This window comes from Myxozyma melibiosi (genome assembly GCF_037950935.1).
Source record: "Myxozyma melibiosi strain Phaff 52-87 chromosome Unknown BZA70scaffold_5, whole genome shotgun sequence".
NCBI lineage: Eukaryota > Fungi > Ascomycota > Lipomycetes > Lipomycetales > Lipomycetaceae > Myxozyma > Myxozyma melibiosi.
In genome coordinates, this window is record NW_027042919.1 from 592,149 (window position 1) to 619,031 (window position 26,883).

Genomic DNA, 26,883 nt, shown 5'->3' on the forward strand with positions numbered 1-26,883 from the left:
GCGCTTAGCTCGACCAACTGGGAAGCCATCGCCGTGGTGGGGGGGGGGGCCACCCCGCCTGCCGTGTTCTGGGGTCGTCCGCACGGTGCCCTCCTCTCCGCGCCCGCGACGCCTGGTGGTGCTTCCGCGCGTGGAAACCCCGCGGAAGACAAGGCAAAAGAAGCCTGTTCTTGCGCGCATCCGGGCTCTGCCACGCGGTCTTCTGACGGTGTCGATGATGTCAGGGGGTCCTCGTCGAGGCCCGGCTACCGGCACCGCTTTTCCCGACGAGCGCTCCAAAACAAGCGCAGGTCACGCCGCCATCCCAGGTCACGTGTCGATGCCGCCCACGCCGCGCGCACCTCCGAACAATTTTATATCAACCCCAATGCGCCTGGCACCCGCAATCTCTCTCTCGTCGCTCCCGAAGCTTGCTTGGTTAGCTGCTGTTCTTCTCTACGCGTGAATCTAGCATCGTATTCCTTATCCGCAACCATGTCTGCCATCCTCAAGTCGCGCGTGCGTGACCCGCGCTTCTTCACAAAGCTCCGTAAGGCCGAAGATCTGATTCCCGTCTTCAAGACCGGCGATTACATCGGTATGTCTGGCTTCACCGGCGTCGGTGGACCCAAGGCTGTGCCTATCGTACGTCTCTCCCTCTCTCTCTTTTTGCGATTGTCTCTTTCCCTCCCTCCCAGCTCAATTGCATCGTCGAGCAGCTTCTCAACAAAAGTCTTGGTTATCTTTTGTGCTGCACAGACGCAGATTGCATAATCCTATTTGTGCTGCTATCGCCCATCTGCCCGCACTCAACTAACCTCCTCCCTTCCCAGGCCCTCCAAGAACACGTCGAGAAGAACAACCTCCAGGGACAGCTCCGCTTCAACCTCTTCGTCGGCGCCTCGTGCCCCGATCCGATTGAGGGAAAATGGGCTGAGCTCGACATGATTGAGAGTCGCTCGCCGCATCAGGTCGGCAAGCGCATCTCCCGCGCTATCAACACCGGCCACATGACCTTCTTCGACAAGCATCTCTCGATGTGGCCCCAGGATCTCACTTACGGATACTACACGCTCAAGAAGGCCAAGCCGACCATCGACGTCGCCATCGTCGAGGCCACCGCCATCACCGAGGACGGCGCTCTCATCCCCGGTGCGTCCGTCGGCGCCACTCCCGAGCTGCTCATGATGGCCGAGAAGATCATCGTCGAGGTCAACACCAAGCTTCCCTCGTTCGAGGGTCTCCACGACGTCATGGTCCCCGAGCACCCGCCCTACCGCAAGCCCTTCATGGTCGAGGACGCCGCCCAGCGCAACGGTCTTCCCTACATCCCAATTGACTTTGACAAGGTCGTCGGCGTCGTCGAGTCCGACTACGCCGAGCTCGTCGGTCCCAACACCCCTGCCGACGCCGTCTCGCAGGCGATCGCCGGCCACCTCGTCGAGTTCCTCGAGCATGAGGTCAAGATGGGCCGCATGCCCGAGAACCTGCACCCTCTGCAGTCCGGCATCGGCAACATCGCCAACGCCGTCGTCGAGGGTCTCGCGGGCGCGTCGTTCAAGAACCTGACTGTCTGGACCGAGGTCTTGCAGGACTCGTTCCTCGACTTCTTCGACTCTGGCAACCTCGACTTTGCCACCGCGACCTCCATCCGTCTCTCGCCCGAGGGTTTCGAGCGCTTCTTCGAGAACTGGGACGAGTACTCCAAGAAGCTCCTCCTGCGCTCGCAGCAGATCTCCAACGCGCCCGAGATCATCCGCCGTCTCGGCGTGATCGCCATGAACACCCCTGTCGAGGTCGACATCTACGCGCACGCAAACTCCACCAACGTCATGGGCTCGCGCATGCTCAACGGTCTCGGCGGCTCCGCCGACTTTTTGCGTAACGCCAAGCTGTCGGTCATGCACACGCCCTCGTCGCGCCCGTCCAAGGTCGACCCGCACGGACTGTCGTGCATCGTCCCCTTTGCGACCCACGTCGACCAGACCGAGCACGATCTCGATGTCGTCGTCACCGAGCAGGGTCTCGCTGACCTGCGCGGTCTGTCTCCTCGTGAGCGCGCGCGCGTCATCATCAGCAAGACCGCGCACCCCGAATACAAGCCTATCCTGACCGACTACCTCGACCGCGCCGAGAGCTTGGCTATCAAGACTGGTTCGCTCCATGAGCCGCATATCCTCAAGGACGCGTTCAAGATGCATATTAACCTGCAGGAGAAGGGCACCATGAAGTTGGAGAGCTGGGACTAAGCTATCTGTCCGCTGAACAGATCTACATATTCACTCATTTCATGTAATTTAATCTACCACCTTTTTTTGTTCTGTCTTGAGTTTTTGTTGTTGCATTTATATACAATAAAAGGTTGACAAAGATATATCATCCATCATCATCTCCTTAATTCGTAGTTTGGTCAATATTACAACCGGCTACGAAACGCAGCTTTGATCGAATCGGATTCGTCGGCAAGTCATTTGGCGACACGCTCAGCGATCTTCAAGACGTCGCCGAGAACGCCCATGGCGGTGACCTCAGATCCGGCACTGTCAGAATCTGTTAGTTTCAATATCTGGGAGAATATGATTCAGGAAACATACCCGGCGCCCTGGATGATCAGGGGGTTCTTGCCGTAGCGCTTGGTGTAGAACGCAATGACGTTATCAGAGCCCTTGAGCGACGCAAACGGGTGCGCGGCATCGTACCTAAACACCAGATTAATGTCATGTCCTCCGCATATCCAACTTCTCAACACTAGACTCACTTCTCAATGCCGACCTTAACCTTCTGCGCCGACTCGCCGCTCAAGTCGATCTTGCCAACGAACCGCAGGACCTTGCCCTCCTCGGCCGCCTTTGCGCGCGTCTCCTCCATCTTGCCATCATACTCCGGCAACTTTGCCATGAACTCCGACACGGCCTCGATCTCCTCGAGCGGCCGCGGGATCAACGACTGCACGGGGAACGAGGTCGCGGACTGCACGTCGAGCCCCGCGAGGCGCGCGAGAATGGTCAGCTTGCGCGCGACGTCGAGGCCGTTGAGGTCTTCGCGCGGATCGGGCTCGGTGTAGCCCAGCTCCTTGGCCTTGTTGACGACGTCGGAGAAGTTGACGGGCGCGCCGCCAGAGAGGGTGGAGAACTCGTTGAAGATGTAGGAGAGCGTGCCGCTGACGATGCCCTCGACCTTGACGACCTCGTCGCCGGTCGCGACCAGGTCCTTGATCGTCGAGATCACAGGCAGACCGGCGCCGACAGTGGCCTCGTGGTACAAAAATCCTTTGCCCTTGGGCTCCGCGGCGAAGTTGGCCGCCGAGCTAAAGAGCGAGTTCCACAGCCCGAGCTCGGACGAGAACGCCTTCTTGTTTGGCGTCGCGATCGACACCCCCTGCGAGAGAAACACGGGGTACACTTTCGCGAGCGCGTCCGAAGACGTGTTGTCGACCAGAATCACCGGCAACGGGCTCTTCTCGAGGTACGCGGCCAGGTCGCCCGGCGACAGGCCCGACGCCGGCGAGCTCGCGGCCAGGTCCTGCGACCAATTGGCGAGCGGGAGGGGCGCGTAGGACTTGGAGACCAGAGCCTTGGTCGAGCGCGCGATCAGGATCACGTTGTAGGTTATCGCGTGCGAACGCAGGGATTGAAGTTGGTTGATGAAGGCGGAGCCAACGAGACCGGCGCCTGCGTGATGGTTAGCCAGAGCGGACGACTACTACACACACGATTCTTCTCGTACCAACGATAGCGACATTAACCGAGCGAACCATTTCTAATGTATGTTTTTAATTTCTTCAAGCAAAGGACTGTAAAAAGTCAACTGAACAGAATTATAGACAAATGCACTTGCAATTATAGTCTATACTTTCCTCTCCAGCCTTTTTTTCTTGCCCTCCATTATCTCATCGCCAAAGTTCACGTGACGTGAATCACGTGAATTACGTTTACGCGCAAAACTGACTGCTGGGAACAAGTTGTGGTTTCAGCAGAACATAAGCCCAGCGCAAAAGTAAAGGGTAGGAAGTGAGATGAGTTCGCCTGAGAGAAGCACGCATTCGCGGCGGGATGACGAGAGAAGCGGGAGTCGTGAGCATCGGCACCATCATCATCATCGACACCACCACAGCAGCAGCGGCAGTGGTAGCCACCGGTCTGGCGATTCGCGATCGCAGCAGCATCACCGGCACCACCACAGTTCGTCGTCGGCTCGCAGGTCTGATGATAGAGAGCATAGACGGCATAGAGTTGACTCGAGGGATCGGGTGGAGAAGCCTAGATCGTCGCAGGATCGGAGGGTTGGTGAGAGGGATAGAGACGCGAGGAGGTATAGAGATGATCGGTCGTATGGGAGTTCATCGCGGAATGAGCAAAGTGACCGAGCTTGGCCTTCTTCCTCGGGGTCCAAATTACCTCCAGAAATCCAGGATCTCGAGCGGAATATCATAGTCGAGGACGACGACGACGAAGACGCAGCAAACAAAGATGAAGGCGACGAAGACGAAACCGAGGAAGAGCGCAAAGAACGCGAGCGCCGGGAGCGCGACGCCCGCTCGCAAGCCCTCACGCTCGAGATCCTCGGCGATCTTCCGTACGCGGAGGTCAAGCCTCCCGAGAACGTGCTTTTCATCTGCAAGTTGAACCCGATCACCGAGGACGAGGATCTGCAGACGTTTTTTTCGCAGTGCGGCAAGATTCTGAGCTGTGAGATTATCAAGGATCCAAAGACGGGAAAGTCTTTGCAGTACGGGTTTATTGAGTATGAGAATAGCAAGGATTGCGAGAATGCGTATGTGCGTATGCAGGGGGCGTTGATTGATGACAGTAGGATACATGTGGATTTCAGTCAGAGTGTGAGTAAATTGTCGACGATGTGGAGGAAGCGGACGAACAGTAAACGATTACAGGAAGCAAAAGAGTCAGCTACGCCAAAAGCTACGAAGAAGAAATGGAGGGATTAAATAGGTATGTAGCAATGAAAAGTTTAGATTGAAAAGATGCAATTACATTTTGATATTTGGTCTCTGGGGCCAGTTAACTCACAGTAGTGGTACAAACTATATATACACAAACGATAAACTCCAATCACCAATCCCATGAGCCAGCGAAATATTTTCAAACGCGGGGCAAAGCAAACACTAGAGACTCTATTTGAACATTAGACCCATGAGAAGAACAATAAACACAGATAAAACAAAAGCTGAGAACAGATTAGATGAGAGAGCGGGAGGAACAAATAGACGCTCTTACGCCTTGACGGCGTACTCGCGACGGTAACGGTCGTCGATCTTGGTCAGGTAGTAGGTACCAGGCAAGATGTCGTCGAGCTTGCCCTCGGGAGTGTACTCCTTCTTCTGATGGGCCTTCTCGCGAAGCTCGATGTACTTCTCGTAATCCTCGGGCGAGAGCGTCTTGCGGTTCTCGAGACGCTCGAGGAAGTTGAGCTTCTCGCGCATCTCGGTAGTGTCGCCCTTGACGACAAAGGAGTAGAAAGACGAAGCGAGACCGGAGCCGTACGAGAACGCGGCAACACGGGTGTTGAGAAGCTTCTCGGGCTCGACGTTCGAGATGAGCGAGACGAGCGACGAGTAGACGCTGGCGGTGTACATGTTGCCGCACATGGTGGGACCGGTGATGGAAGGCACGAGGCGCTCCTGGATGAGCTTCTTGGCGATGCCCAGGAAGAACTTCTCGACGGACTTGTCGGTCAGCGAGGCCTCGTACTCGACAGCCTTGACCTCCTCGGGGACCTCGTAGGGGAACGAGGCAGGGTCGAGGAGGAAGTCGTTGTAGAGAAGACGGGCGTACGACTTGGTCACGAGCTTGCAGGTAGGGGAGTGGAAGACAGCATAAGAGAATCTGTCGATGCCAGTGGGGACGTGTCCATTGAGCTGAGAAAGAGTCTTCTTCTGGGCCTTCTTGGAGTAGGTCTGGTAAGCGCTGTCGAGAGCGCGCGTGTAGCAGCTGAGCGAGAAGTGACCGTCAACATAGGGATACTCGCTGGTGAAGTCGGGCTTGTAAAAGTCATAGGCGTGCTGCATGAACGATCCGTGGACGGGGTCGAGAACAATGGGAGCGTCAGGTCCGATGAGCATAGCAACGGCACCCGCGCCACCGGTGGGACGAGCAGCGCCCTTGGCGTAGAGCGCGATATCACCGGCGACGACGATGGCGTCGCGGCCGTCCCAGGAGGAGGACTCGATCCAGTTGACAGAGTTGAAGAGAGCGTTGGTGCCACCGTAGCAGGCGTTGACGGTGTCGATGCCCTCGATGTCAGCGTTGTCGCCGAAGAGCTGCATGAGGACGGACTTGACGGACTTTGACTTGTCAAGCAGGGTCTCGGTGCCGACCTCGAGGCGGCCGATGTTGGCGGTGTCGATGCTGTACTTCTTGATGAGCGAGGAGAGGACGGTGAGGGTCATGGAGTAGATGTCTGGATTTACACCGAGTGTTAGCAGGAGTGAGATAGGAGAGAAGAGAGGAGGGAGCGCACCTTCACGGTCGTCGGGGAAGGCCATCTTGGTCTGGCCGAGGCCGATGGTGTACTTGCCGGCGGGGACGCCATCGAACTTTTCGAGTTCGGATTGCTCGACGCACTGTAGGGAGAGTTAGGCGGTGAGGTGACAGAGAGGGGAGGGGTAAACAAGCAGCGACAGCAACAGCACATACCTGGTTAGGGAAGTAGATTTCGATGGCTTTGATGCCGACGTTCGCAGGACGAGACATTGCTAGGGCAGAGACGGGGAAGATAAGATAAGATAAGGAGAAGCGGGCAGGCAGGCGACGAGGAAGAGGAAGAGAACCGGCGAGGAGGTTTTATTTAAATAGCGAGGCCGTCTATCAAGCGCGATCTCGAGACGCGTCGATTGTCGTTGAGATTTGCTTGGGACCCGGGATTAGGCTCGGAGGAACTTACCCGATGCGGTTAGTGTGCGGCTGATAACTGATTCTTCCGGGAGCCAGAACTTTAAGCGGATTACCGGTTCAGCCCAAGTTCAGCCCAAAGAAGAGAGCAGACGGCGGCGGCGGCGATGGAAAAGCTGGACAAGAGCCGGTTGGACAAGATGTAGTCTGCTGGATTGATATTCACTAAAGAGCTGCTCTCCTCTCTGCCCTGTTTGCCACGTCCAGGGCCGGATCAGGAGTTTCGGTCATAGATTATCAGGCCGAAGCGTGCTCAGAGCCACGCGCGAGCGCAGATCTCAGACTGTTGAGTGTGCGCAGTTCTCAGACCGCGCGCGCAGGGCTGAGTCCGAATTGCCTCGGGTTGCTCGTGATCGTATCCGGGTTCGAGATCTGTGGTTTATAGAAAGTGTCGACAGATTTAGTGAGGAGTATTGTTATTCTGCGATTGCATTATTCAGCTAGCGAATAGTTATTGATTGTCACCCTACTTGACGAGCATGATTGAGCAGCAATTGCTGCTTCTGCTCCTGCGCTATTTCACTATCTCAGCTGTCAGAGCCAAAATAAACATCGCGTCCATCCGCATCGCCCTTGCATCATGTGACTACACGTGATATCTTGGCGCCGCCACATCTGCGGCTGCGGTAGGGCACAACCCTACACACGCTCCTAAGTGTGACTGTCTTTTCGTTTCAGCGCCAGGCGGGCAAAGTGCACGACGCATTTCGAGGTGAGGGTCGTTGACTGTCTCTGCCTACGTCGACTTACGAACAACAGCATCAACTGTCCTCACGACAACATCGACAAAATGGTATGTGAATGAGAATCTCTTGAAAGACGTCTATCCTCTTCATTTGAATTAGCTGTTAACAATATTATTATGCAGAGCGACTCCGTCACTATCCGCACAAGAAAGTAAGGACCCTTCCCACGATGTCGGACGACCTGATCATTCCTCTTCTTTCAACGACTCAACTTCACCCATGCGAGATCCATCACATCCGACGGGAAAAAAGGAGGACTCTGCGAAAGATCGAGAAGTTTGATGGTCGATTTGATGGTTCGGTGTGCTGATATTGTTTTTTTGAAATCAGGTTCCTCCGAAACGCCCTCTTGGCCCGTCGCCAGATGGTTGTTGACGTCCTCCACCCCACCCGCGCCAACGTTTCCAAGGACGAGCTCCGGGAGCGTCTCGCCACTCTCTACAAGACCGAGAAGGACGCCGTCTCCGTCTTTGGTTTCCGCACCCAGTTCGGTGGCGGCAAGTCCACTGGTTTCGCTCTTATCTACGACTCCGTCGACGACTTGAAGAAGTTCGAGCCTGCCTACCGTCTCGTCAGAATCGGACAGGCCACCAAGGTCGAGAAGGCCAGCAGACAGCAGAGAAAGCAGAAGAAGAACCGTAAGTGCCGGCTCAGTAGAATTCTTCAAGGAGTGCAGCAGAATGCTAACAGGTTTTTCATTATTCAGGCGACAAGAAGACTCGGGGAACCGGCAAGAGAGCTGCCAAGCGGACGGCGAACTAGATTTAGGTCTCAAAAAAGTGTTTGGATTTTATTATTTATTGCGGCTTTGTTTGAGTGTCTAAAAGAATTCTTGTATCTACTATGTATTGAACATGCTTAATTGCTTCATTTCATGACAACATATTCAATGTGCCCTGTAGACCCTGATAGTTGTAAGAAGATGTGCGCTCTAGAATGGCTGCGTTTAAACAGACTATTGATATTACGAGCATACTATTGATACTATGAGGGTCTTCTTCAAGAGATCTGACGTAGTTGCAGTACCGAGACAGCGTAAATTTCATCAGCACAGATTAGGGAGATGTTCTTCTGCTTACTTATAGTATTACTAGCTACTTATTAGCTATTCTAACAAAATACCCTGCTCTATTTGATTATAGAACACTCTGCGCAGCACCAGATGTGAGTAGCGTACAATACCGTCACTTGTAAGCAATGCAAGCAACCAGCGCCGCACGAGGCAGTGCAGGCACATGTAGGTGCTCGCAGTATATCAACCCCGAACTTGCGCATCTCCTTCTCGCAAGATTGCGTCGACCTGATCCCTGTTTCGAAAATGCCAAATACAGTACAGATAATACGTATGTGAAAGATCTGGCGCGGTCGATGCGTGGCCGTGGCTTGTTGCTGAATCCTGCTGAATCTACTGGGAGAAGGAAATGTGCTAATCGATATGTCTTTGATTTGACGAATGCAGTCGACAAACGGATGAGCGAGACGCTCACCAACCTCGATATCGTCGTCGGTAGGGTCGATCTAAATCTTCAGTCCGAAGAGTCTCTTGCAAATATCGAGATCAAGATGGAAGGTAGCTATGTTTCCGCATTCCTTCGTCATTAATGCTTATCGGATTCTGACAGTGTGGTTTGTATGTAGGTGTCTCGAAGACCACTCTGAGAGTTCAAAAGCGTCGCGGAAATCGTACAAAAACAAAGATAGTCTCAGAGAGTCACAAGGTACCATCTCGATCTACACCTCTGAAAATCTTGATTTGCTCACGGAAGAACTCTGGCTAACCAGATCATATCTGATTCGTTTGCACTCTAGCTTCTCTACGTAACAGAGATCCTTTTCCCTCCCGAAGACATTCGAAAACTAGACGCCGGCGGGACCGGACGAGACGGGTTTACGCTTGCGCCCGGTCGGTACCAGTATCCGTTCGAGTTTCGGATTCCGATCAATAATGACTGCACCGACAAGAAGAACTTCATTGCCAAGCTGACTGAGAGCGGCGAAGCGCAGACTCATATTACTACCACTTTGCCGCCGTCGTGTACTGATACAGAGCTGGCGACGATCAAGTATGTAAAACTCTCTTGCAGTAGCATGTACAGCTGCTAACATATCACGACTTTCCATTTTAGATACTTCTTCAAAGTCACTGTCAAGAAGAGCGCATTTTACAAAATGAACATGCGAGAATATCTCCCGTTCATCTTCCTTCCAATCGAGCCTCCCCGTCCTGCACCCGGCGAGATCGAAACATTCTACGCCCGTCGCAAACACCGCTTCCCATACACTGCTGTCTCGCGATCTCATCTAGGTCTCCGCTCCGGTGCCGGAAGTAGTCCTGCAGCAGGCAACGGTCAAGCCAAGAAAAAGCGCGGATTCTTTGCGTCTATGATGGGCGGTGGTTCCACTCCAAGAGAAGGCAAGGACTTTATCAATCAGCAAGGCCCCGAGTTTTATCTAGAAGCGCGGATGCCCGAGCCCCGAATCATCGTACCATCCGAACCCATCGACCTCCGCCTGCTAGTCTCGTCGCAGACCCATCTCGACGTCGAGATGTACATGCACTCGCTTGCCGTGACGTTGATAATAACCACCACCGCGCGCGTCGGCGCCGAGTCGCAGACCAGCGTGCTCTCGCTGCCCGTCGTCAATTTGCAGAATCTCAAGCTTCCCTTTGGCGCGATGACGAATCCGCAGCCGGGCATGTATGAGGCCGAGTTTGATCAGCGCAAGATCACGCACGGGCTGTTTTTGCCAAATACTGTGCCGCCCACGTTTAAGATTTGTAATGTCGAGCGGAGTTACGCGCTCGAGGTGATTGTGGAACTGTCCCACGGTCAGCGCGGTACACATGAGGTAACCCTTCCAAAATATCTCCCTCCCCTGTATTTCTTCGCAATGCTAACAGAAACGTTCTAGTTAATCCAACTCGGCTTCCCAGTCCAGGTCTGGTCAGGCATCAGACCACCCCCGGCCCTATTGCAAGCAGTCCAAAACGAGATGCAGAACCCGTACACAAAAGCCACGAGCAGTCTACACAAGCAAACCTCGGCCGTCGTCGACGAGATGCCAGACTACGGTCCTCCGCAGCTCAATAAACGCCCTACCACAGCTTCGTCGTCTACACCCGGATCCACCGGGGCGGCGGGCGCTAGCAGCTTACCGACGTATAACGAGGCTGTTGGGAGCAGGTTGCAGCCGATTGAGGGGCCTCGTCGGACATATGAGCAGGCCCCCGCGTATTTCAGCAACGTTGACGAACTAGACAACGAGAAAAACTAGAGCGACTGAGAATCTACAGTGAGGGCATGATTTGCCGACATGTACGAATGCAGACAGGACGAGTAAAAATTCCTGTCGTGAAAGTGAGAAGAAGTATATTATATTTATCAAAACTTTTTTGAGTTGTATATGAGACTCATAAACTCATACACAACGTATGCATAATATATAAAAGATATCAACCAGGCATAGCGCATTACCTCCACCACATAAGAAATATAAAGTCATTAAATGAGAATGAATAGATGAAAAGGAAAAAGTTCGTATACGTCGTGAAAGAGAAAAGCATCATCAGAGGAAGAAATGAGAAGAGGGAAATGAAATGATATAAAGAAAAGAAAAGATAACCGGCTTTAGAAGAAAATCGGTATGCGTCGCTACACCCAGTTGAAACAAAAAATTAAATACAAATATAGAAAACAGCCGAGAAAACCAAATGCATAAAACAGGAGAATTGAAATTATAAATGCAAAAGCAGCCGAATGCCAAACAAAGAAATGATAAGGTAAAGAAGACTGAATGTGGTCGTGCGACAGATTATGTGTACTGGAACTCCTGACTGCTCAGCGCTTCCTGAAGTGCCCGTTCGTCGATCGTCGTGCATTCGACGCCGTCTTGAGTATTGTTGATTGTGGAAGCTCTTTGATTAGACACATGCGCGCGGTAGGCGTTCAGCTCGTCGATGATCGAGTGCGGATTGCATAGCTTGTTGGCAGACAAGGCTACGTTCGTGATGCTGCCGAAACTAGACCATGCGCCGTGCTGCGAGAGCATGCCCACCGACGAAGGTGGAGTGCTCGTCGCGGGAGAGATGGTGGGCGTCGTGCCGGCTTTGAACCTGATGCTGCCATTATGGCTGCTTGCGCTGCCAGAAAACGTCGGGAATGAAATATAGTCCTCCGAAATCACCCGCTTCTTGAAAGGGTTTCTCCATCCAAAGATATGAGAGACTTTACTTTCATCAACCGCAGGTACTGGGACTTCGGAGGTAGGAGACTCTGTAGTAGGTGACAACACAGAGGGGAACAGCATCCAGGAGGCACGCTTAGACAGCGACGGACGTGCTGATGCGGACTTGTTTGCGTCAAACCCTGCATCTGACACCGTCGGCGACGTGCAAGTACTCGTCTCCTCGCCTGCACTGAAACCGAATGAGTATGCAGCGCTTATAGTTCCTTCGGTCACATCGCTGTCGCATTGTTGCGTGACATTTGGTATCTCGTCTGCTTCATCTGGCGCTTTTTGAGAATCCTCAATATCCCAGTGCTCTTCTTCAGCGGGAGCTAGATCCACTTCAGGCTCGGCTATCTCTTCCTCACAAGTCCGGGCAGGTGATCTAGGACTGACGGGATGATCAAAATGATCAATGGGCTCCGATTCGTGCTCGTAGATAGATGTTTCATCAGATGGATCCGCTGCTTCGGCTTCTTCTTGTTGGATTTCACGCTCCGAAGACTCAGCCTCCACAGCACGTTCCGATCTGCTTTCATCGAAAACCTCTTCAGACTTCACTTCTGAAGGCGTATACGACACAGACGCTGATCTCTCAGCCGCTGCAACAGTCAAGCTCTCGATCCGGTTGGCAAGTGTCTCAGGATCGCCGGTCGGCAGAGGTGGCACAGGTGGCCGCCCAATCTGATCAAACTGAGATCGCACCCTGCGCACCTTCCGTCGCTTCTGCTCTCCTGGACTAGGAACTCGCCAGATTGCATCCCAGATGTAAGAAGATACGCTTCTCAAAGGACGCCTTGGGGTAGACCACGCATTCGGAGGTCCATCCTCGCTGGTCTCTTGTGGACGCGATCCTACCACGGACCTCAAGATGCCATCTCGCTCAACCAGCTGCGCGGATTTTAAAGACGAAGACACAGTTTTCTGTAGCTGTTTGTCGTTGTACTTCTTCATCGACTCTAGCATCGCAGCCGATACCGACCGAGACTCTGTAGCAGCATTTGAGGGCAATTTACACAGTAATCCCGTAGCAGGAGATGCCTCGAGCAAAGCCGATGTCTCTTCCGGTGACTTGCTCAACGAAGTTGACGCGACGCTAGTCGGGATTGCAAACGGTGGGCTCATTCCTTCCTTTGAGAGCAAAGTCAAAGCAGACGTCTGCCTTCTCAGCGCAGGCATCGATTTCCCCGCACGAAGATTTCGCTGCTGCTGAGGCGAGCCAAACTCGGTCGATTTCATCTTTTGCATCGGGGTCGTGGCGCCACGCGACTGGTATGGAAGTCGCAAATCCTTGTAAAAATCCTCGTCTGAGGTGAAATTGTATTTGCGCAATAGCTCTTGACGCTGCTCTTCCAAAGACTGCTGCTCAATCATATGATTGCGGGGCCTTTCTGTAAACGAATCATGTGTGTCTGCGTCATTGTCGCTGAATGTGGTCATCGGCGGCATGTCATGGCGTTCTGTCTCGAGAAATGTAGAAATAGACTCTGTAGCGCAAGACTCCAAGACCGCCGCGATCGATCTGTTCTTCTCATGCTCGCTAGAATACATGGATGATTCGCGGCGGTGATGGATCCCCCCGAAATACGAATCACTGTAGTCGTACTGGTAATCCGGAGAAAATTCTCCTCTATGCCGATAAGCATCAGTGAACATAGCAGTCTGTGGAGTGCGTGGTGTGCGCGGCTCGGCGGGGGCCACTGGAAGCAGTCTCTTCTCCGAGACATATCGGCTTCGTCGACGACGCGAATCGGCCCGTCGCTGCTGTATAGTTCGTGCAGAATCAGAACTAGGCGCGGTCGCCGCGAAAGACTGGTCGAGCGCCGCACTCAGTGAGAGTTCAAGACAGCCTGGTGACCGCAGACGACTGCTCATATTCCGCTTAATCTTGCGGACTTCGTGGGGCGAAGTCGGTCCGTGCTGCTGTCCGATCTCACGAAGTACGTTGGGTGGGCTGAGCGTTCGTGATTTCTGTAGTCGCTGTCCTGGCCGCGATTGAGAACGGTTGTCGAGGTGGATCGAAAAACGAGCGCCGCCTACACTTCGTATACTGCTGGTCGAATCGTCGTCTGATGCGTCAAATTCGGAGCAGAATTCGTCCAGCAAGATCTCAAATCGGTTGAGTCTGCTGGTGACGCTTCCAGAACTGCCCATTCTAGCAGGTCGGAACGGAGTAGAGAGAGATGGAGGGGCGTCGGGAGACAGTGGGGAATGGTGTCTATGGGAGTCGTAGCCGTCTTGGTGGCGGGAGTGGTGATGACGGCTGTGTACGCGAGTTGATGAGGTGATTATTGGAGGCGGGCGATGACGGTCTTGCCGCTCGTCGATTGCATTATCGTCAGAGTCCTCTTTACTGGAGTTGAGCAGTCTCTCGACTAGACTCTCGGATGCAATCAAGCTAGAGTTGAGCTCTTGGATTCTCTGCGCATTGAAAATAACAGTAAAAGTCAGTCACTGGAGCACTTCAAACTGGCATCTGCACTGGTAGGGAAGATCGGTAGCTTACCTTGTAGAGCTCTTTGTTGGTCTCAAAGACGGCAACATTCTCTTCATGCAACATGGACGCTCGATTCTCCAGCGACTGTATGCGCGCGAGCATTGTCTGCGGGTCCGGCCCGTCGTCATCGTCGACACGAGACATCGCAGGCTCCTGTCCGAGAAGGGAGGGGCGGGGCGGAGGGGGGGCAGCAGACAGGGAAGAGGGCGAGAGCTGGGATGGAAGAGAAGGTCGGTTAGTATAGAGTGCATCAAAATAAACAGCCATGGAATAAACACGAGGCTAAAGTTCCGCTTAACGGCACTCGTCACACTTACAGAGACAATGTGTACGGAGCAGAAAGGACAGATTGCGCAAGGAAGAGACCGACAAGACAAGAAAAACCACGACGAAGAGAAGGAAAGAAGGGAATCAGGCAGTCTGCCGACGGGCGCGGTGTTTGTTTTTCCGTTTCCCAGAGAAGACCCACCTGCGGAGCAAAGACAGAGGAAAAAAACTTAAGGCCCAAAGTCGACCGACCTGACAAGTGGAATAAGTCGGCCGATCGTGCGCGAGCTGACTCAATGAAGCGCCACCAGCCCGCGATTTGGATTTTTCTGCTGCTTTTTCCTGCTGATTCTCGCTTTCCGCAGGTGACTCGAGAGGTACGACGACTTGGACGTCTGCTTCTTTGGGAGACGTGGGAATGCGCGCCAATCTTGATTTGTTTACATTCGGCTCAATACGGAAGTTTGGTATGGGTGAGCCGCGGCACGTGTGTATTTGAGCATTTTGGACGTTGCCTGAACTACAGCTGCTTTCGGTCTCTTCAGATATTTTGTGCGGTTGATGGTAGATGCCTGTCTTTGTTGGAAGACTGATCGCAGTCCTGTGAAGAAAGACTGCTCATCAGAGTCCTGTCTCGTGTAATAGCAGACGAGCTGATATCGCAAACTCTGACCATCGAAACCACAATAAACACAAACAAAAGAGGGTTCAGGATCTACTGCCTAGCCAAAGCGTATTGTGCACTGATATTTAGCCTTTGCTCCATTACTTTGTAATAGCCTCTGCATCTCCCTCGAGGTAATTTTACGATCGAGAGTCGACCGAGCGGTCGAGGTGGTCTGTTCGCAGTTTGCCGGGGTTCGCTGCTTTGCTCGCTCGCTCGCCTGGACTGCTCGCAGCCCAGCAGCCAGGATACGTCAAACTGCAGCTGGACTGTTGTTTATCCTGCGGACCCTGAGACCCTAGCAGATCCCATCTTCGGGGATGTGCGAGGGCAAACAAAACAAAAACATAAATACCACTCAGATATCCTCCTGTTTTCTGTTTGCTCTTTTCCTTCGTCGCCTCGGTCAACCGCTTTCGCAGGCGCTTTGCGCTTCGGACGCGATTTATATACACATTAGGCACTCGCGGCATGCAGCTGCGGATGGACCACACTTGCCGAATATGCGCCAATACGGCAAGTTAAATGAATGTAAAAAAAAAAAAAGGTTTGTAGCCATCATCCTATATGCCCTTCGTTGTGGTTGTTGATATCGTCTTTTGATGATTTATTGTCTCGATAACAGTTACTCCTCCAACACCCAGCTGTGATATCCACAGTTTCCTCGTAGCATATGAAAAAGTGAAAAAAATCCTCCTCAATTGTTCTTTCTTTATTTATATTGCCAAGGTAGAATAAGACATCAAAGGCAGCTATTTTTGTCTGTCTTACTGGCAAGTGGCTTGCTTAAAAGTCAATATTTCAGTCAGAGTACACCAGTCGGTCAAAATACAGAAAATCAAATCCTCTCCGCCCTGCCGTGGACTATTCCCCCGCATCATGCCGTGTGTAGACTAGTGGGCTAGATGGGCTAGATTTTTTGGAATGATATGATAAATTCGTACATGCTCTGGTTTGAACATATATGGTATTGAGTTGCCGGATTACGGTCAAAATCACAACAATGTTGATAACAGGTCGCCTTCAACCTCGGCCATCGCCAATAACTACATAAGTCCAGTCCTCTATCGTAGTTGCCCTCTATTCCACAAGGCGTCGAGTATAACTGGGTTCTTTACTGTTTTTACATGACAACCAAGTCACCGTCATATAAGTTACTCAGTCTACGAGAAATCATATCAAACTAATCAACTGTTCAGAAAATTCTATCAATTCAATCCGTCCTCGCCTCCTCTATAACAACATACAATCTCATATCATTGCGCCATGTTTGCAATGCGTTTTGCATATAGCAAAAGATATATATTTCCTCTACCAACCCAAAATAAAAGTAGAAGAAACGCAAACATTCGAAAAAAGCCCAACCACACCTGCTAACCCAAATACGGAAAAAAAGAGAAAATAATAATAATAATCAAGACGAGACCTTTGTAAGTAAAAAGATAGATGAAAAGAATAAAAATATATAAAAGAAGAAGAAGAAATAAAATAGCCACTTCTTTCTTTGTATATAAAATGACATTAAATATGCTTTAACAAAAAAATAACCCCTGTGCAGTTATGAGAAATAGAAGAACAAATAAACCTAAACAACAAAGGAGCTTTTGATCTCTATTTCAAATTCTTCATCTTTCTTCAATCTGTCAAAACTTCCGCCTGTTTCCTCGTCTCAGAAGCAACTACTCGCATAGAACAAATCGCAACATAGAAGTACGATGGATTTACTCCATGCCGTAGTACTCGCTGTAGCCCTCGGCGAACTCGGGACGGAGGTCGCTTCGAGTGGGCTGGATGAGAGGGTGAAGCTGGCCTAGTATTAGAATGTGGTTAGTATATGATTTCTCTTCTGAATCTCGACCTTCACTGAAGAAAAGTAGAAAGCATACTCAAGTAAGTAAGAGCCCACCTGTGAAAGAAATCGTTAGAACACAGCTCTGATTGTTATACAGTAATACGAAAAGGCAGACAAGAAACTTACATGAGGTAGCACATGACGAGAGTAAGGATAATGCTACTCCTCCAGACACTGCAACCGAAAAGTCAGTATGAGGACCACATCAACCCAAAAGAATAAACCGGATACATACGTCTGGTTGTCACCCTTGGGAGTGACGAACCAAGTGGCAACACACAAGCCAGCAATGGCAATCAAGACGTAGAGAACCTCAGCACTATTGAAAAAATTAGTTGTTGTTCATCCATATCGACTTCGCCGAGCCTGCTTGTCTTCCCATCCCATTCATTCAGAGTCAAAATATTGTGGAGATCGTGATAGTTTCTATGTAGGAACCACACTAAAAGAGAAGCAAGACAGTAGAGCAATGATGTGTGCGTCTGATTGTTATCGTCGTTCGCCTGAATCCATTCCTCTGTCACGCCCTTCACTCAGTTTTCACTCCTTGCTTCTGACCCACGCGCGAGCTAATAGAATCAAAAAGAACCATCTGCCAATCTTTCATGCGTTCTGAACAGTTGTCTGAAAAGATTCATGCAGCTCGGTCGTTTGTTCGCTGTGTTTTCGCGACATAAAAGTCTTATCTCTGCAGTTTTCGTTGCCGTTCCACATATACACTCACTCGCCCTGTTCACGGGCACTGAAATTCGGGACAGGAAGACATTCAAGCATCATCGGATCGTAATCAGAAGCCAAACAAGAAACATACCCGCTAGACATTTTGAAGAACGGATAAGGTGATTGAGAGTGGTAGACGGAAGATAAGGATAAGAGGCGGAAGAAGAGCACGATTGAAGAGGAAGGGGCAGGAAAAGACAGTGAAGCAGGCAACGAGGCAGAAATCAGGGTTAGAGTGTTTCTTAATACGGCTAGCTCGGGTCCAAAGCAAGCCTGGCGCCCGGCGATAGAATGGATGCGCCCATTGGGCCGCAGCCTGCTTATCTTCGTGACTGGGAATACGCAGGCACAGCGTATTGTGTAGCACGCTGAGTCATTAAGGTATCGTACAATTAGTAACGCAGACTACGCGCGACCCAAAACACGCGTGTCGCGCCTTTGTTTACAGATCATCCACGGCGCGTTCGTTCGCTGTCTCCCGGGCCGACCGATGAACTACCTCCTCGCCCGCTCATTGTGCGATCACAGATACATACGACCACACGACAGGCACTTTGTCTTGCGAAGGAATCGCAAACGGACGCAAATATGTCCTCCGAAGCCACCTCTTCGCGCCGTCAGTCTCTACGACATTGATTCCGAACGACAGTTGCTGGATCATGTCGTTCTGGGCAGCAGTGCTTCGTTCCCATTCAGGCTGATCACTCTGAAGCCACCTAATAATGCACTCAAAGGTTCGGACGAGTTTCCGTTCGAGTCCGATCCGTATGATGTATCCGTGGAATCGGCTCTCAACTCGACCGACGAAATCGCCGTCGACCTATTCGATGCTGGAGGCGTATTCCTTTGGGAGCTTACCAAAGACAGAAGTAGAATCGACCCAAAGGTAGCACCTCGGCAATACTATCCCGAGATAAGCGAACTGACCGGGATGTTGATATTGAGTGCCTGGTCTGCATGGTCCTTGATGGATTGCACGCTCTTGCAGGTTCTCTTTCGCTGTGAGCTGACCCAGCCGGCGTATGGCTACGATGAAAACTCTCAAAGCGGCGGACAATGCCATGCTTCTGGAGCAGACACTAGCAAATACGATCGTGAGCTCTTGGAGTTCAGAGTTGGTCTGGAACCGTGCGAGCGCGTTGTTATATGTGCCGGTGCCGGGGAATTCGAGTGCGACAAATCTGAAGTGTGCTATGATCTCTTTGACAATCTGCGACTTGTGGCCGTTTCGATGAACTCAAGAGTCGTAATCTACAAGACAGCGACTACGCGCGATCGAGGCCTGAGCTCAAGAAGCACCGAGTCTGGTCGCTCGAATAAGTATTGGCACCCTGCTCCCGGGCTGGAAGTGCAATACAGCTCAGTGGCTGATCCCCAAATCTCAATCGTTGAGCTCGACTACTTTGTGATGGATTCTTACTCACGGTGCTTCAACTTCCAAAACAACGACCTGGCGGCGGCTAAAGCTGTCAAGTTTGAAGAGTTTGCAACTTCCCGTCTGTGTGCGACGAACACCGGCTACTCTGTGATTTTCGGTGCCCTCGACACCAAAAGCTGTCTTTTTGTGGCGTGCTCGTTGCTCTTAAACTTGTCCACTCAAACGATTTCGGTTCAAAAACTCTACAGATCAAACGTCTCGAAATATAAAACCGGACTAGCATTCAAGTTCAACGTGCACTATCTCCTCGCACTGGCATTGAGCAGTGACAAATTCGGAGGCGCCGAAGAGATATCTACGGGCAGCGGTCGCGTGCGCTGTAATATGAAACTTCTGGAGACGTATAAGAGGAGTGCTGGCACTCTCCAGCGAATCGAGTTACATGAACTAGACCTTGTCTTACAGAATTAGGGATCAGGAAAACGGGGTCGGCGTTATATTTTTCATTTTGCTCATTGTCTGTTTTGCTGTTCATTTTTATCAAAAGTTGTCGGTCATTACCATTTGCATTGTACGGCGAATATCTTTACACCCATTTAGTATGAGGCGCCGTGAGTTCTAGTACTCTGGCTTTTCTAGCCGGACATAGCAAGCAACGAATTTGTCGCCTTGGTTTCTCTCAACTTTCTTTCCTTCTTCGGTGTCCTTGCGCATGATCTGTACACATTTATCGCTTTCTTCCCATTCCTTGGACAATCTTTTAAACATGGGGTGTTCCTCGAGATGCTTTACCATCCACTCATGCAGATCCTTGACGTCGGTGATCGTATAGACTATACCACCCGGTCGTAATAAGTAGGCATATTCGGATGCAAGAGTTGATGTGATGATTCTGGCCTTGTGCTTGCGAGCTTTGAAGTGAGGATCCGGGAAGCAGAAGAACATTTTCGAAAGCTGGCCTTTTTCAAAGAAATTTGGCAGGAACTTCATGGCATTAGCCCGCAGAACAGCAATGTTGTTGTAGAGCTTCTCTTCTGATGCCGCGTGCTGCTGGCGCAGTGCGATAATGCGATCCTCGACGTACTGTGTAACTTGGACGCGGATCTCCATGCCGAGTACTAATTTGTCTGGGAACTCTGTAGCTAATGAAACAAGCAACCCGCCAAATCCACAGCCGATGTCTGCGATTTCGACTTTGGGTTGAGGAGAGGCGGCCTCTGTTGATGTTGGTGGGGGGATCAGGGCTGGATATAGCCTCGACCAATCCATATCCGACGGACTTTTGGGACTGTAAAGCCAAAAGGCAGGTTAGATTTGATTCTACCAACCTAAAGCATATAGGCTGAGAAGTTGAGACTCACTATTCGAGCAGATGGTCTGAGAAAGGGTTCGAATGTGCTCGCTGCCGATAGTATTTTTTCTATATCGTGATCCGCTACCAGGTCAGCAACTGACAGCCACACTCTGAGCAAAATCAACCAGAATACCAATATAAACAGACCTTTGGCAGTTTGATCTTCTCCTCTGCGTCGCCCTCGAAAACCACACTCTTCAGTTCTTGTCGCCGGGCTTGCTGCGACTGTCTATAGTCCATGCGTTTCCTCTTGCCAGTCGCTGAAGGCTCTGACGCGGGCGATCCGCCGACATTCTCATTCGTGGGCGCAGTAGCTTCTGACATTTTGTAGAGCAAGAGCTATCAGTCTTTGCAGCAGATCAGCTGAATGCAGAGAGCCGATTGATACACACAAGTCTAGTATCAGGTTCAACGACAGGTGGACGGAGACCTCAAAAAAATTTCTGAGCCGCACACGAGCCGATGCGCTCACGAAAAATAATTTTTTCCTCACACAGCTTTACTATGATTCTCTTCTTCGCGATAATTTTCTATCTCGAGCTCAAGGCAATTGCGTTCCTGTAATTTCTGATACTTTTCTTAGTCTTTGAAATGGCTTCTATAGCCTGCAGAGCTCTGGGTGTTGGTCGCCTATTTGTGCGGCAACGTGTCCGGCTTTCTGTCGCGACTCTTCCTTCTGTCCGCAATATGGCACTATCCGCCCGCCCTCGTCAGAGAAAGCCTTCATATCGACCGAATGAAATGGATCAGGAACAGCGTGAACGGAGGCAATTTGGACCGGTGAGGACGAAGGATGGACTGGAGTTGCCGCATTTTGATAGGCTGCCCACTAGACCATACGAACGCCGGACCCCGGACCAACAAATATTGATTAACAGGAGCTATGGCTATATTCTTGAACGCCTGAATAATAATGGCTATTTATATGAACATTTCAAAATTCCGGTAAGAGATTTTTGCGAATTTGATTTTGCACGAGTGTCTGTTGATTACTGACGTCAACATATAAAGCAACGGCTTATGTTGCTTCAGATTAAAGAAGGGCAACTCTATGAAGCATGCGCGACTCTTCAGAACTTGATAGAAATGAGAGCTCCAATCTTCAGAGCAGTTATCGATCTCCTACTTCGAGCACTCCATAGTTCAATCAGGAATGAACTTAGAGACAGGTTGAACGATGAGGAACTGGTCGAGCAAGGAATCGACCCTGATTTATATCGGCCAAAATCATCCGCGCCTTATATCGATCTTATCGCTCAGTATCATATGCACGGAATAATCAGCATCAATCCACATATGTTTATGCACATCATTTCCGCATATAAGGAGACACAAGAATTCGAGAAAGCACATGTTTTCTGGCAATTTGTCAGCAATAACAGTAATGAAAAATTTATCAAGAATGGGTACGTGTACAGTGCACTCCTGGAACTGTATGCAGACACACCTGTCACTGCTCCTTTATCAGGAGAGAAACTAGAAGGAGAGGAACTAGAAGGAGAGAATCCGCAGTGGGAAGGTGGAACTATCGTCGCCGCTGCAGAATTTGTGCGCAGAACTAAACTAAGGCTAGTCGACGCTTTGGCAGAAAACATATCGGAATGCAAAAACCAAAAAGCGGTTGCTGTGGCAAGTTACATCTATGCTCTCACCTTATTGGGAGAAACGCAACGCGCCGAGAAGTATTATTTGGAACAGAAAGAGCTCGGAGTTCTCACGGCTCTGTACGAGACCTCGGTTTGGTCATATTTCGTTTGGAATTCGAAAGATTATGAGCTTGCCACGAAGTATTTGAGATACGCTATAGAAAACAAATCAAAATTACGAGTTGGTGCGATGGAGGCGTATATCAATCACGCTTTCAAAGAGGGTATTGATGAAAACCAGATATTTGACTATATGAAAGAATATCTGGATGCGCGCGAACTCTGGCGCACGACGGATGCAAACGGAGTGCTATATCAGTTCTTCGTAATGTTTTTTGCTAGATATCCGACAATGTCCGAAAAGGCTCTTAGCGTTATGCCCAGATACTTGGGGAGTATAACTGCAAGACTCCCTCTTGTAAAGGTTCCTCACACGATCCTCAACCTGTTCCTCGTTGTATGGAATGACGTTGAACTCTTTGATTCCTTCTACGAGGTGACCAAGAGTCTTGGATGGCCGACAACAGCAGTGTCGTATCGTCTCTTACTGAAGCGGTACACTGTAGTCGGAGATAGAGAGAAAATTCGCGAGATTTGGGAAAAACTTTTCGAATTCCATTCGAAACACGAAGTGTTTCTGGATACCGCCTGGAATCTGTCTCTGCGTCACCTTGTGATCGCCTCATATGCCACTCACGACCTGGAATTTGCGGAAAAGCAGCTCGAACGCGCGAGGATGCTCTGGCCTGAAGATAATCTTAGAATGTACGAACGCACTGAGATTTATCTGCGTGCGTACCAGAGAAGAGATCCCATACAAGTAGGAGCTACCCTTGATTTCAAAGAGTTGGGCGATATCGATTCGGTCGTCCTTCAGGATATCAGGGCCAAGGTAAGCGAATCGAAAAATTCGTCGGAAAATTCGTCGGAAAGTTCGGATTCTGCAGCGACGGAGGAGGTAAATGAAGAGCTGGGCGATATCGATACGGCCATCCTTCAGGAGACCAGGACCGAATATAGCGAATCGGAAAATCTGTCGGAAAATTCGTCGGAAAGTTCGTCGGAAAGAGCGTCGGAAAATTCGTCGGAAAACTTGGATTCTTCAGCGACGGAGGAGGTAAAGAAGTAGATATTCTCTAATAATCATACGGAGAATTCTCTTATCTATGCTAGATTGATAGGTTTTTTTGAAATTCCTTTTCAGTGGAAACACCGAAAAAAACCCAGTAATTTCATGAATTTTATCGCAGTTTTGTTCCGACCAACGAAGAACAAAAGACGAGACTTGTCGCATCATCGTACCAACCGATAGGATGGTGGTGATATCCATTAGTATAATCGGTAATCCGTACTACTCTTGCAAGCTCTCTACTAGTGTAAGGCTTACAAACAGCCGAACCAAAGTCGAGACTACTTTTTACTGCAAATGGTCGTACGAGAGAGACACTAACAAAACAGAACGAGTGATTTTGTCATTAGATGGTATTGTAACTTTCAACTATTTCATGAACGATACAAAAAAGACAAAAGCAGACATAAAACTCCTTCAAAATTAGCACCATAACACAAAGATTCTCGATTTTTAAAGAATGAAAACACTGAGTCGTGACAGACTACTGACAAGTCTCAGGTGAGGCCTAGTTGGCGATCGCTAGATCTTTGAATCCCTCAATATTGCTATTATTGCCATTCGATTCCCCTTCACTTCGTGGCTCACTCATCGAAAGCTCCGGTGTCGACACGTTGGACGACGCGGGACTCTCGCTGCTAGTCCTTGTGCTCGGCAGCTCCATCCTAAGCTCCTCGGCGCGTGCCTCCATCGCCAGCAAACTCATCTCCCGTGCTTTCGCGAGCGAGACGGTTGGCGTCGTACACGACGAAATAACAGGCACTGTATCATCCCGGTCGATAGTAGCTCGCATCAGTGCATTCATCCACAGACGCATGTCTTCCCGCGAATCAACAGCAAAATAATGCGTTTTTGGGGCAGTGAAAGTCACGCCCTTGCGCGCACCCGGCGCAGGTGGGACAAGCTTAAAACAATACCTTCCAGCGCCAGTAGATGCCGCGTATAAAGACACGAGTCTGTCTTCGTTCGCCTTGACGGGTACGACCTTATGAGCAGTGATATCGATCAATCCGCGCTCCTTTTGGTCGTCGTTGGTGGCAAAGTACGATAATCTGGTGCCATGAAGAGTGAAAAACCGGTTCTTCCACACGCCAACACCGCTGCCACCCCGTTTCGACATCCAGCCAGAAAACTCGGCAGTAGCAGCCGCGGAGCTTGGAGTGACAGCCATACGGCCCTCGACAAAGGCAGAAGTTTGCTGTTTAGTGAGCTTCTTCGGCTTCGCGGCGTTCGCCGAAGCTGAGCGTAGAGTATGCTCTGCCTTTTCTGACGGCGACATGGGAGCCGAGATAACGCGGTTGCCAACCCCTGGACGGGGCGAGGAGGTCAAGTTTGCATATGACAGACCAAGACCCGCATTGCCACCTGTATTCGTGCGAGCCTTCAAAGCAGCAGAGTCCAGGTTGCCATCGTAGGGCATGGAAGGAAGCTCTGGAGTCTGAGGGATACTGTTTGTTGCAGAAGAATGCACCGTTGTTGACGATGAATTCGTGGGCAGAGGTGGCGGCATAGAACTAGAGTTGGACTGTGAATAAGGCGTCGCTGGGCTACTGCTGCCTGCTACGGGCGAATCAGTATGTGGGTCTCCCATCGGCTCAACATCCTGCTCGTATAATTGAGGGGAGTGGAGTTGCTGCTGATAGAGCGCGCGCTGGCGAGACTCCTCGAGGTATGAATTCCGAACTTTTGATTCTGGGCTCTCAGAGGACCTGCTCAAGTCAGGCTGCATACTCCGCTCAGGTTGAGGCGACGAAAAGGTCCCAGTGGCGGGAGAATTGACAATCTTGTCAAGAGTCTCATCAATAGCAGCGCTGGCACTGTCGTGGTGACTGCCGTTGCCGTAGGGAGCAAATGTTCGCTGAGTGGGAACGAGAGGAGTGACTTGCTGCGGTGGCGACTGCGCGGGTGACTGTATAGGGGACTGTGCAGGCGACTGAGCCATAGGCGAGCTAGGAAGCTGCCAGTTTTTGTCAAACGACGGCATTCCAGACCGGTGGCGGGAGTCGCGGTCGTCTAGAGACTGCGAGCGCTGACGGTAATGGGCGACCGAGTCGCGAGGGAGCGCGCGCGACCGGTACTCTGTCTCTAGAGGTTGCACGACCGAAGTATGCTTGTTGTACGGCTGCTGAGGGGTCGTCGGCTGCTTTTGGACCGGCGGCTGTGGATGAGAAGACTGTTGCTTTGGGGTCTGGGCCGCAGTACGGAGCGACTTGATGAGCTTGTCGAGTTCGAAACGTGTGCCGAAACTTGGGATATCGAGCTCCTTTAATAGAGGAAGTTCTAATTCGAGAAGGATAGTGCCGGTGATCTTGTGCTCAACAAACTTAGAGCAGACTTCTGGCTCAAATCCGAGGGACATAAAATATGCCTGCACGTCGTTCGGCGACCACTCGAGGACGGTGGCGGGTGTAGGCGTGCTCATGTCGGAGAGCGCGTCTTCGACCTGGTTGATAGCCTCATATACAGAGGCGTGCCGGGGCGATTCATCGGGAGCCTCTGCAGTATAAACATACGGAAAAAGTCCAGTGAGGTTCGTAGAGAGGTTTCGGCCCTGGAATAGGACGGCTGTTAGCAAAAGGTTGGAGGAAGGAGAGAAAACGGATGCGACACGGAGGTGACGAGACGAAATATAAACATACCATGTACCACCCATCGTTGAAGCCTTCGTCGGTCTCGATGACCTCTATGCGATCTCCCTTCTCAAGATCGATTTCGTCCACTGATCGCCGCGTAAAGGAGTGTAATGCGACGAGCATTGCTGAATTATGTACTTTGTGTTTTGTTTTGGATATGAAGAAGACAAAGAAGAGCTTTGTTTGCGCGGTGGCCGCAACGCAGCACATGCCCATCTGCACCGCCACGCACCCTGTGCCAAAAACACCGCCACTATGGCGTTGACGTGTAACGATAATTTCACTCGTCCATCGAAAACTGCTTCACGGCCAAATTACCGGAGACCGTTTCCTCACACACTCACAGCTCCTCGGCACAATGGGAAAATTCAGCGCGCGCGGGCTCAAATTCAACATCCCTTCCATTGTTGATGGCCTCTTTGGGCTGCCTACTCCCGCTGGAAGACAGCGGACGTGGACAATTCGCGACAACTACAAGCGCTACTCTGCCGCCCAGGCAGAGCCCGAGCGACGAGCGCTCAAGTACATTACTTATAACACTACCTTGCCGATGGCGGCCCGCGTCCAGGCGCAGATGAAGCTTTCTGGGATGCCTTCAAATACAAGAATGACCATGGTCAAGAACCGTTGTGTGATGACCGGAAAGGGTCGCTCGATTCTGAGCAAATTTAAGATGTGCAGAGTAAGTCTTTTATGTCTGCTACACTCATTTGTCTCTATACGCTTTTTATACGTGATGCTAACGTCTCATTCTTTACGCAGTTTGTGTTCAAGGAGATGGCCAAGAGAGGCGAAATCCCTGGTGTTCGGCGGGCAAACTGGTGATCTATTATTATCGACAAGTTTTTTCTGTTATTATGTACATAGTGTCTAAATAGGTTTT

The 26,883-nt window shown here is 50.9% G+C and overlaps 13 protein-coding genes across 13 annotated transcripts; 7 read left to right on the forward strand and 6 right to left on the reverse strand.

The window, feature by feature from the left end:
* The first annotated feature begins 383 nt into the window (after positions 1-383).
* Positions 384-2,310, forward strand: BZA70DRAFT_278314 (putative acetyl-CoA hydrolase Ach1). Its single transcript, XM_064912578.1, has 2 exons — positions 384-624; positions 813-2,310. Exons 1-2 carry the CDS (start codon positions 475-477, stop codon positions 2,226-2,228), a joined length of 1,566 nt encoding a protein of 521 aa, XP_064768551.1. The 5' UTR covers positions 384-474; the 3' UTR covers positions 2,229-2,310.
* BZA70DRAFT_278316 (homoserine dehydrogenase-domain-containing protein) lies at positions 2,311-3,824 on the reverse strand. The gene is made up of 4 exons (XM_064912579.1): positions 3,706-3,824; positions 2,738-3,650; positions 2,574-2,678; positions 2,311-2,519 (listed from the first exon to the last, which is right to left on the reverse strand). The coding sequence occupies exons 1-4, from the start codon at positions 3,734-3,736 to the stop codon at positions 2,447-2,449; spliced, it is 1,122 nt and encodes a 373-aa protein (XP_064768552.1). The 5' UTR covers positions 3,737-3,824; the 3' UTR covers positions 2,311-2,446.
* On the forward strand, positions 3,825-4,950 carry BZA70DRAFT_278318 (uncharacterized protein). Its single transcript, XM_064912580.1, has one exon. It carries the CDS (start codon positions 3,995-3,997, stop codon positions 4,922-4,924), a length of 930 nt encoding a protein of 309 aa, XP_064768553.1. The 5' UTR covers positions 3,825-3,994; the 3' UTR covers positions 4,925-4,950.
* Positions 4,951-6,789, reverse strand: BZA70DRAFT_278319 (hydroxymethylglutaryl-coenzyme A synthase C terminal-domain-containing protein). The gene is made up of 3 exons (XM_064912581.1): positions 6,633-6,789; positions 6,457-6,559; positions 4,951-6,396 (listed from the first exon to the last, which is right to left on the reverse strand). Exons 1-3 carry the CDS (start codon positions 6,687-6,689, stop codon positions 5,210-5,212), a joined length of 1,347 nt encoding a protein of 448 aa, XP_064768554.1. The 5' UTR covers positions 6,690-6,789; the 3' UTR covers positions 4,951-5,209.
* An 812-nt stretch (positions 6,790-7,601) lies between these two features.
* BZA70DRAFT_278321 (40S ribosomal protein S24) lies at positions 7,602-8,557 on the forward strand. Its single transcript, XM_064912582.1, has 4 exons — positions 7,602-7,680; positions 7,756-7,784; positions 7,964-8,271; positions 8,340-8,557. The coding sequence occupies exons 1-4, from the start codon at positions 7,678-7,680 to the stop codon at positions 8,393-8,395; spliced, it is 396 nt and encodes a 131-aa protein (XP_064768555.1). The 5' UTR covers positions 7,602-7,677; the 3' UTR covers positions 8,396-8,557.
* A 546-nt stretch (positions 8,558-9,103) lies between these two features.
* Positions 9,104-10,909, forward strand: BZA70DRAFT_289444 (uncharacterized protein; the record flags this gene model as incomplete). Its single annotated transcript, XM_064914113.1, has 5 exons — positions 9,104-9,203; positions 9,272-9,351; positions 9,443-9,696; positions 9,760-10,483; positions 10,547-10,909. 5 exons carry the CDS (start codon positions 9,104-9,106, stop codon positions 10,907-10,909), a joined length of 1,521 nt encoding a protein of 506 aa, XP_064768556.1.
* A 537-nt stretch (positions 10,910-11,446) lies between these two features.
* BZA70DRAFT_289445 (uncharacterized protein) lies at positions 11,447-14,501 on the reverse strand (the record flags this gene model as incomplete). Its single annotated transcript, XM_064914114.1, has 2 exons — positions 11,447-14,281; positions 14,367-14,501. 2 exons carry the CDS (start codon positions 14,499-14,501, stop codon positions 11,447-11,449), a joined length of 2,970 nt encoding a protein of 989 aa, XP_064768557.1.
* A 2,508-nt stretch (positions 14,502-17,009) lies between these two features.
* On the reverse strand, positions 17,010-17,962 carry BZA70DRAFT_289446 (ATP synthase subunit H-domain-containing protein; the record flags this gene model as incomplete). Its single annotated transcript, XM_064914115.1, has 5 exons — positions 17,010-17,098; positions 17,175-17,194; positions 17,267-17,314; positions 17,376-17,459; positions 17,952-17,962. The coding sequence occupies 5 exons, from the start codon at positions 17,960-17,962 to the stop codon at positions 17,010-17,012; spliced, it is 252 nt and encodes an 83-aa protein (XP_064768558.1).
* A 331-nt stretch (positions 17,963-18,293) lies between these two features.
* BZA70DRAFT_161918 (uncharacterized protein) lies at positions 18,294-19,873 on the forward strand. Its single transcript, XM_064909789.1, has one exon. The coding sequence runs from the start codon at positions 18,351-18,353 to the stop codon at positions 19,707-19,709; it is 1,359 nt and encodes a 452-aa protein (XP_064768559.1). The 5' UTR covers positions 18,294-18,350; the 3' UTR covers positions 19,710-19,873.
* Positions 19,857-20,916, reverse strand: BZA70DRAFT_299276 (putative methyltransferase-domain-containing protein; the record flags this gene model as incomplete). Its single annotated transcript, XM_064914656.1, has 3 exons — positions 19,857-20,526; positions 20,600-20,658; positions 20,740-20,916. 3 exons carry the CDS (start codon positions 20,914-20,916, stop codon positions 19,857-19,859), a joined length of 906 nt encoding a protein of 301 aa, XP_064768560.1.
* A 178-nt stretch (positions 20,917-21,094) lies between these two features.
* Positions 21,095-23,459, forward strand: BZA70DRAFT_161926 (uncharacterized protein). Its single transcript, XM_064909790.1, has 2 exons — positions 21,095-21,537; positions 21,604-23,459. The coding sequence occupies exons 1-2, from the start codon at positions 21,184-21,186 to the stop codon at positions 23,365-23,367; spliced, it is 2,118 nt and encodes a 705-aa protein (XP_064768561.1). The 5' UTR covers positions 21,095-21,183; the 3' UTR covers positions 23,368-23,459.
* A 376-nt stretch (positions 23,460-23,835) lies between these two features.
* BZA70DRAFT_161928 (uncharacterized protein) lies at positions 23,836-26,190 on the reverse strand. The gene has a single exon (XM_064909791.1). The coding sequence runs from the start codon at positions 26,018-26,020 to the stop codon at positions 23,876-23,878; it is 2,145 nt and encodes a 714-aa protein (XP_064768562.1). The 5' UTR covers positions 26,021-26,190; the 3' UTR covers positions 23,836-23,875.
* A 117-nt stretch (positions 26,191-26,307) lies between these two features.
* On the forward strand, positions 26,308-26,846 carry BZA70DRAFT_278337 (uncharacterized protein). Its single transcript, XM_064912583.1, has 2 exons — positions 26,308-26,682; positions 26,763-26,846. The coding sequence occupies exons 1-2, from the start codon at positions 26,359-26,361 to the stop codon at positions 26,823-26,825; spliced, it is 387 nt and encodes a 128-aa protein (XP_064768563.1). The 5' UTR covers positions 26,308-26,358; the 3' UTR covers positions 26,826-26,846.
* The last annotated feature ends 37 nt before the right edge of the window (positions 26,847-26,883 follow it).

Bases quoted from the DNA above. Each gene is read 5' to 3' on its own strand.
- BZA70DRAFT_161928 (XM_064909791.1), bottom strand. From the start codon at position 26,020: ATGGGTGGTACATGGTATGTTTATATTTCGTCTCGTCACCTCCGTGTC.
- BZA70DRAFT_278314 (XM_064912578.1), top strand. From the start codon at position 475: ATGTCTGCCATCCTCAAGTCGCGCGTGCGTGACCCGCGCTTCTTCACA. The intron at 625-812 runs GTACGTCTCTCC...CTCCCTTCCCAG, and splicing joins GACCCAAGGCTGTGCCTATC to GCCCTCCAAGAACACGTCGA.
- BZA70DRAFT_278318 (XM_064912580.1), top strand. From the start codon at position 3,995: ATGAGTTCGCCTGAGAGAAGCACGCATTCGCGGCGGGATGACGAGAGA.
- BZA70DRAFT_161926 (XM_064909790.1), top strand. From the start codon at position 21,184: ATGGCTTCTATAGCCTGCAGAGCTCTGGGTGTTGGTCGCCTATTTGTG. The intron at 21,538-21,603 runs GTAAGAGATTTT...CAACATATAAAG, and splicing joins ATGAACATTTCAAAATTCCG to CAACGGCTTATGTTGCTTCA.
- BZA70DRAFT_278321 (XM_064912582.1), top strand. The intron at 7,785-7,963 runs GTAAGGACCCTT...TTTTGAAATCAG, and splicing joins GTCACTATCCGCACAAGAAA to GTTCCTCCGAAACGCCCTCT. The intron at 8,272-8,339 runs GTAAGTGCCGGC...TTCATTATTCAG, and splicing joins GAGAAAGCAGAAGAAGAACC to GCGACAAGAAGACTCGGGGA.
- BZA70DRAFT_278316 (XM_064912579.1), bottom strand. From the start codon at position 3,736: ATGGTTCGCTCGGTTAATGTCGCTATCGTTG. The intron at 3,651-3,705 runs GTACGAGAAGAA...ACCATCACGCAG, and splicing joins GGTTAATGTCGCTATCGTTG to GCGCCGGTCTCGTTGGCTCC. The intron at 2,679-2,737 runs GTGAGTCTAGTG...TCTGGTGTTTAG, and splicing joins GTTAAGGTCGGCATTGAGAA to GTACGATGCCGCGCACCCGT.
- BZA70DRAFT_278319 (XM_064912581.1), bottom strand. From the start codon at position 6,689: ATGTCTCGTCCTGCGAACGTCGGCATCAAAGCCATCGAAATCTACTTC. The intron at 6,560-6,632 runs GTATGTGCTGTT...CTCTCCCTACAG, and splicing joins AAATCTACTTCCCTAACCAG to TGCGTCGAGCAATCCGAACT. The intron at 6,397-6,456 runs GTGCGCTCCCTC...GTGTAAATCCAG, and splicing joins CTTCCCCGACGACCGTGAAG to ACATCTACTCCATGACCCTC.
- BZA70DRAFT_278337 (XM_064912583.1), top strand. From the start codon at position 26,359: ATGGGAAAATTCAGCGCGCGCGGGCTCAAATTCAACATCCCTTCCATT. The intron at 26,683-26,762 runs GTAAGTCTTTTA...TTCTTTACGCAG, and splicing joins GCAAATTTAAGATGTGCAGA to TTTGTGTTCAAGGAGATGGC.
- BZA70DRAFT_161918 (XM_064909789.1), top strand. From the start codon at position 18,351: ATGAACTACCTCCTCGCCCGCTCATTGTGCGATCACAGATACATACGA.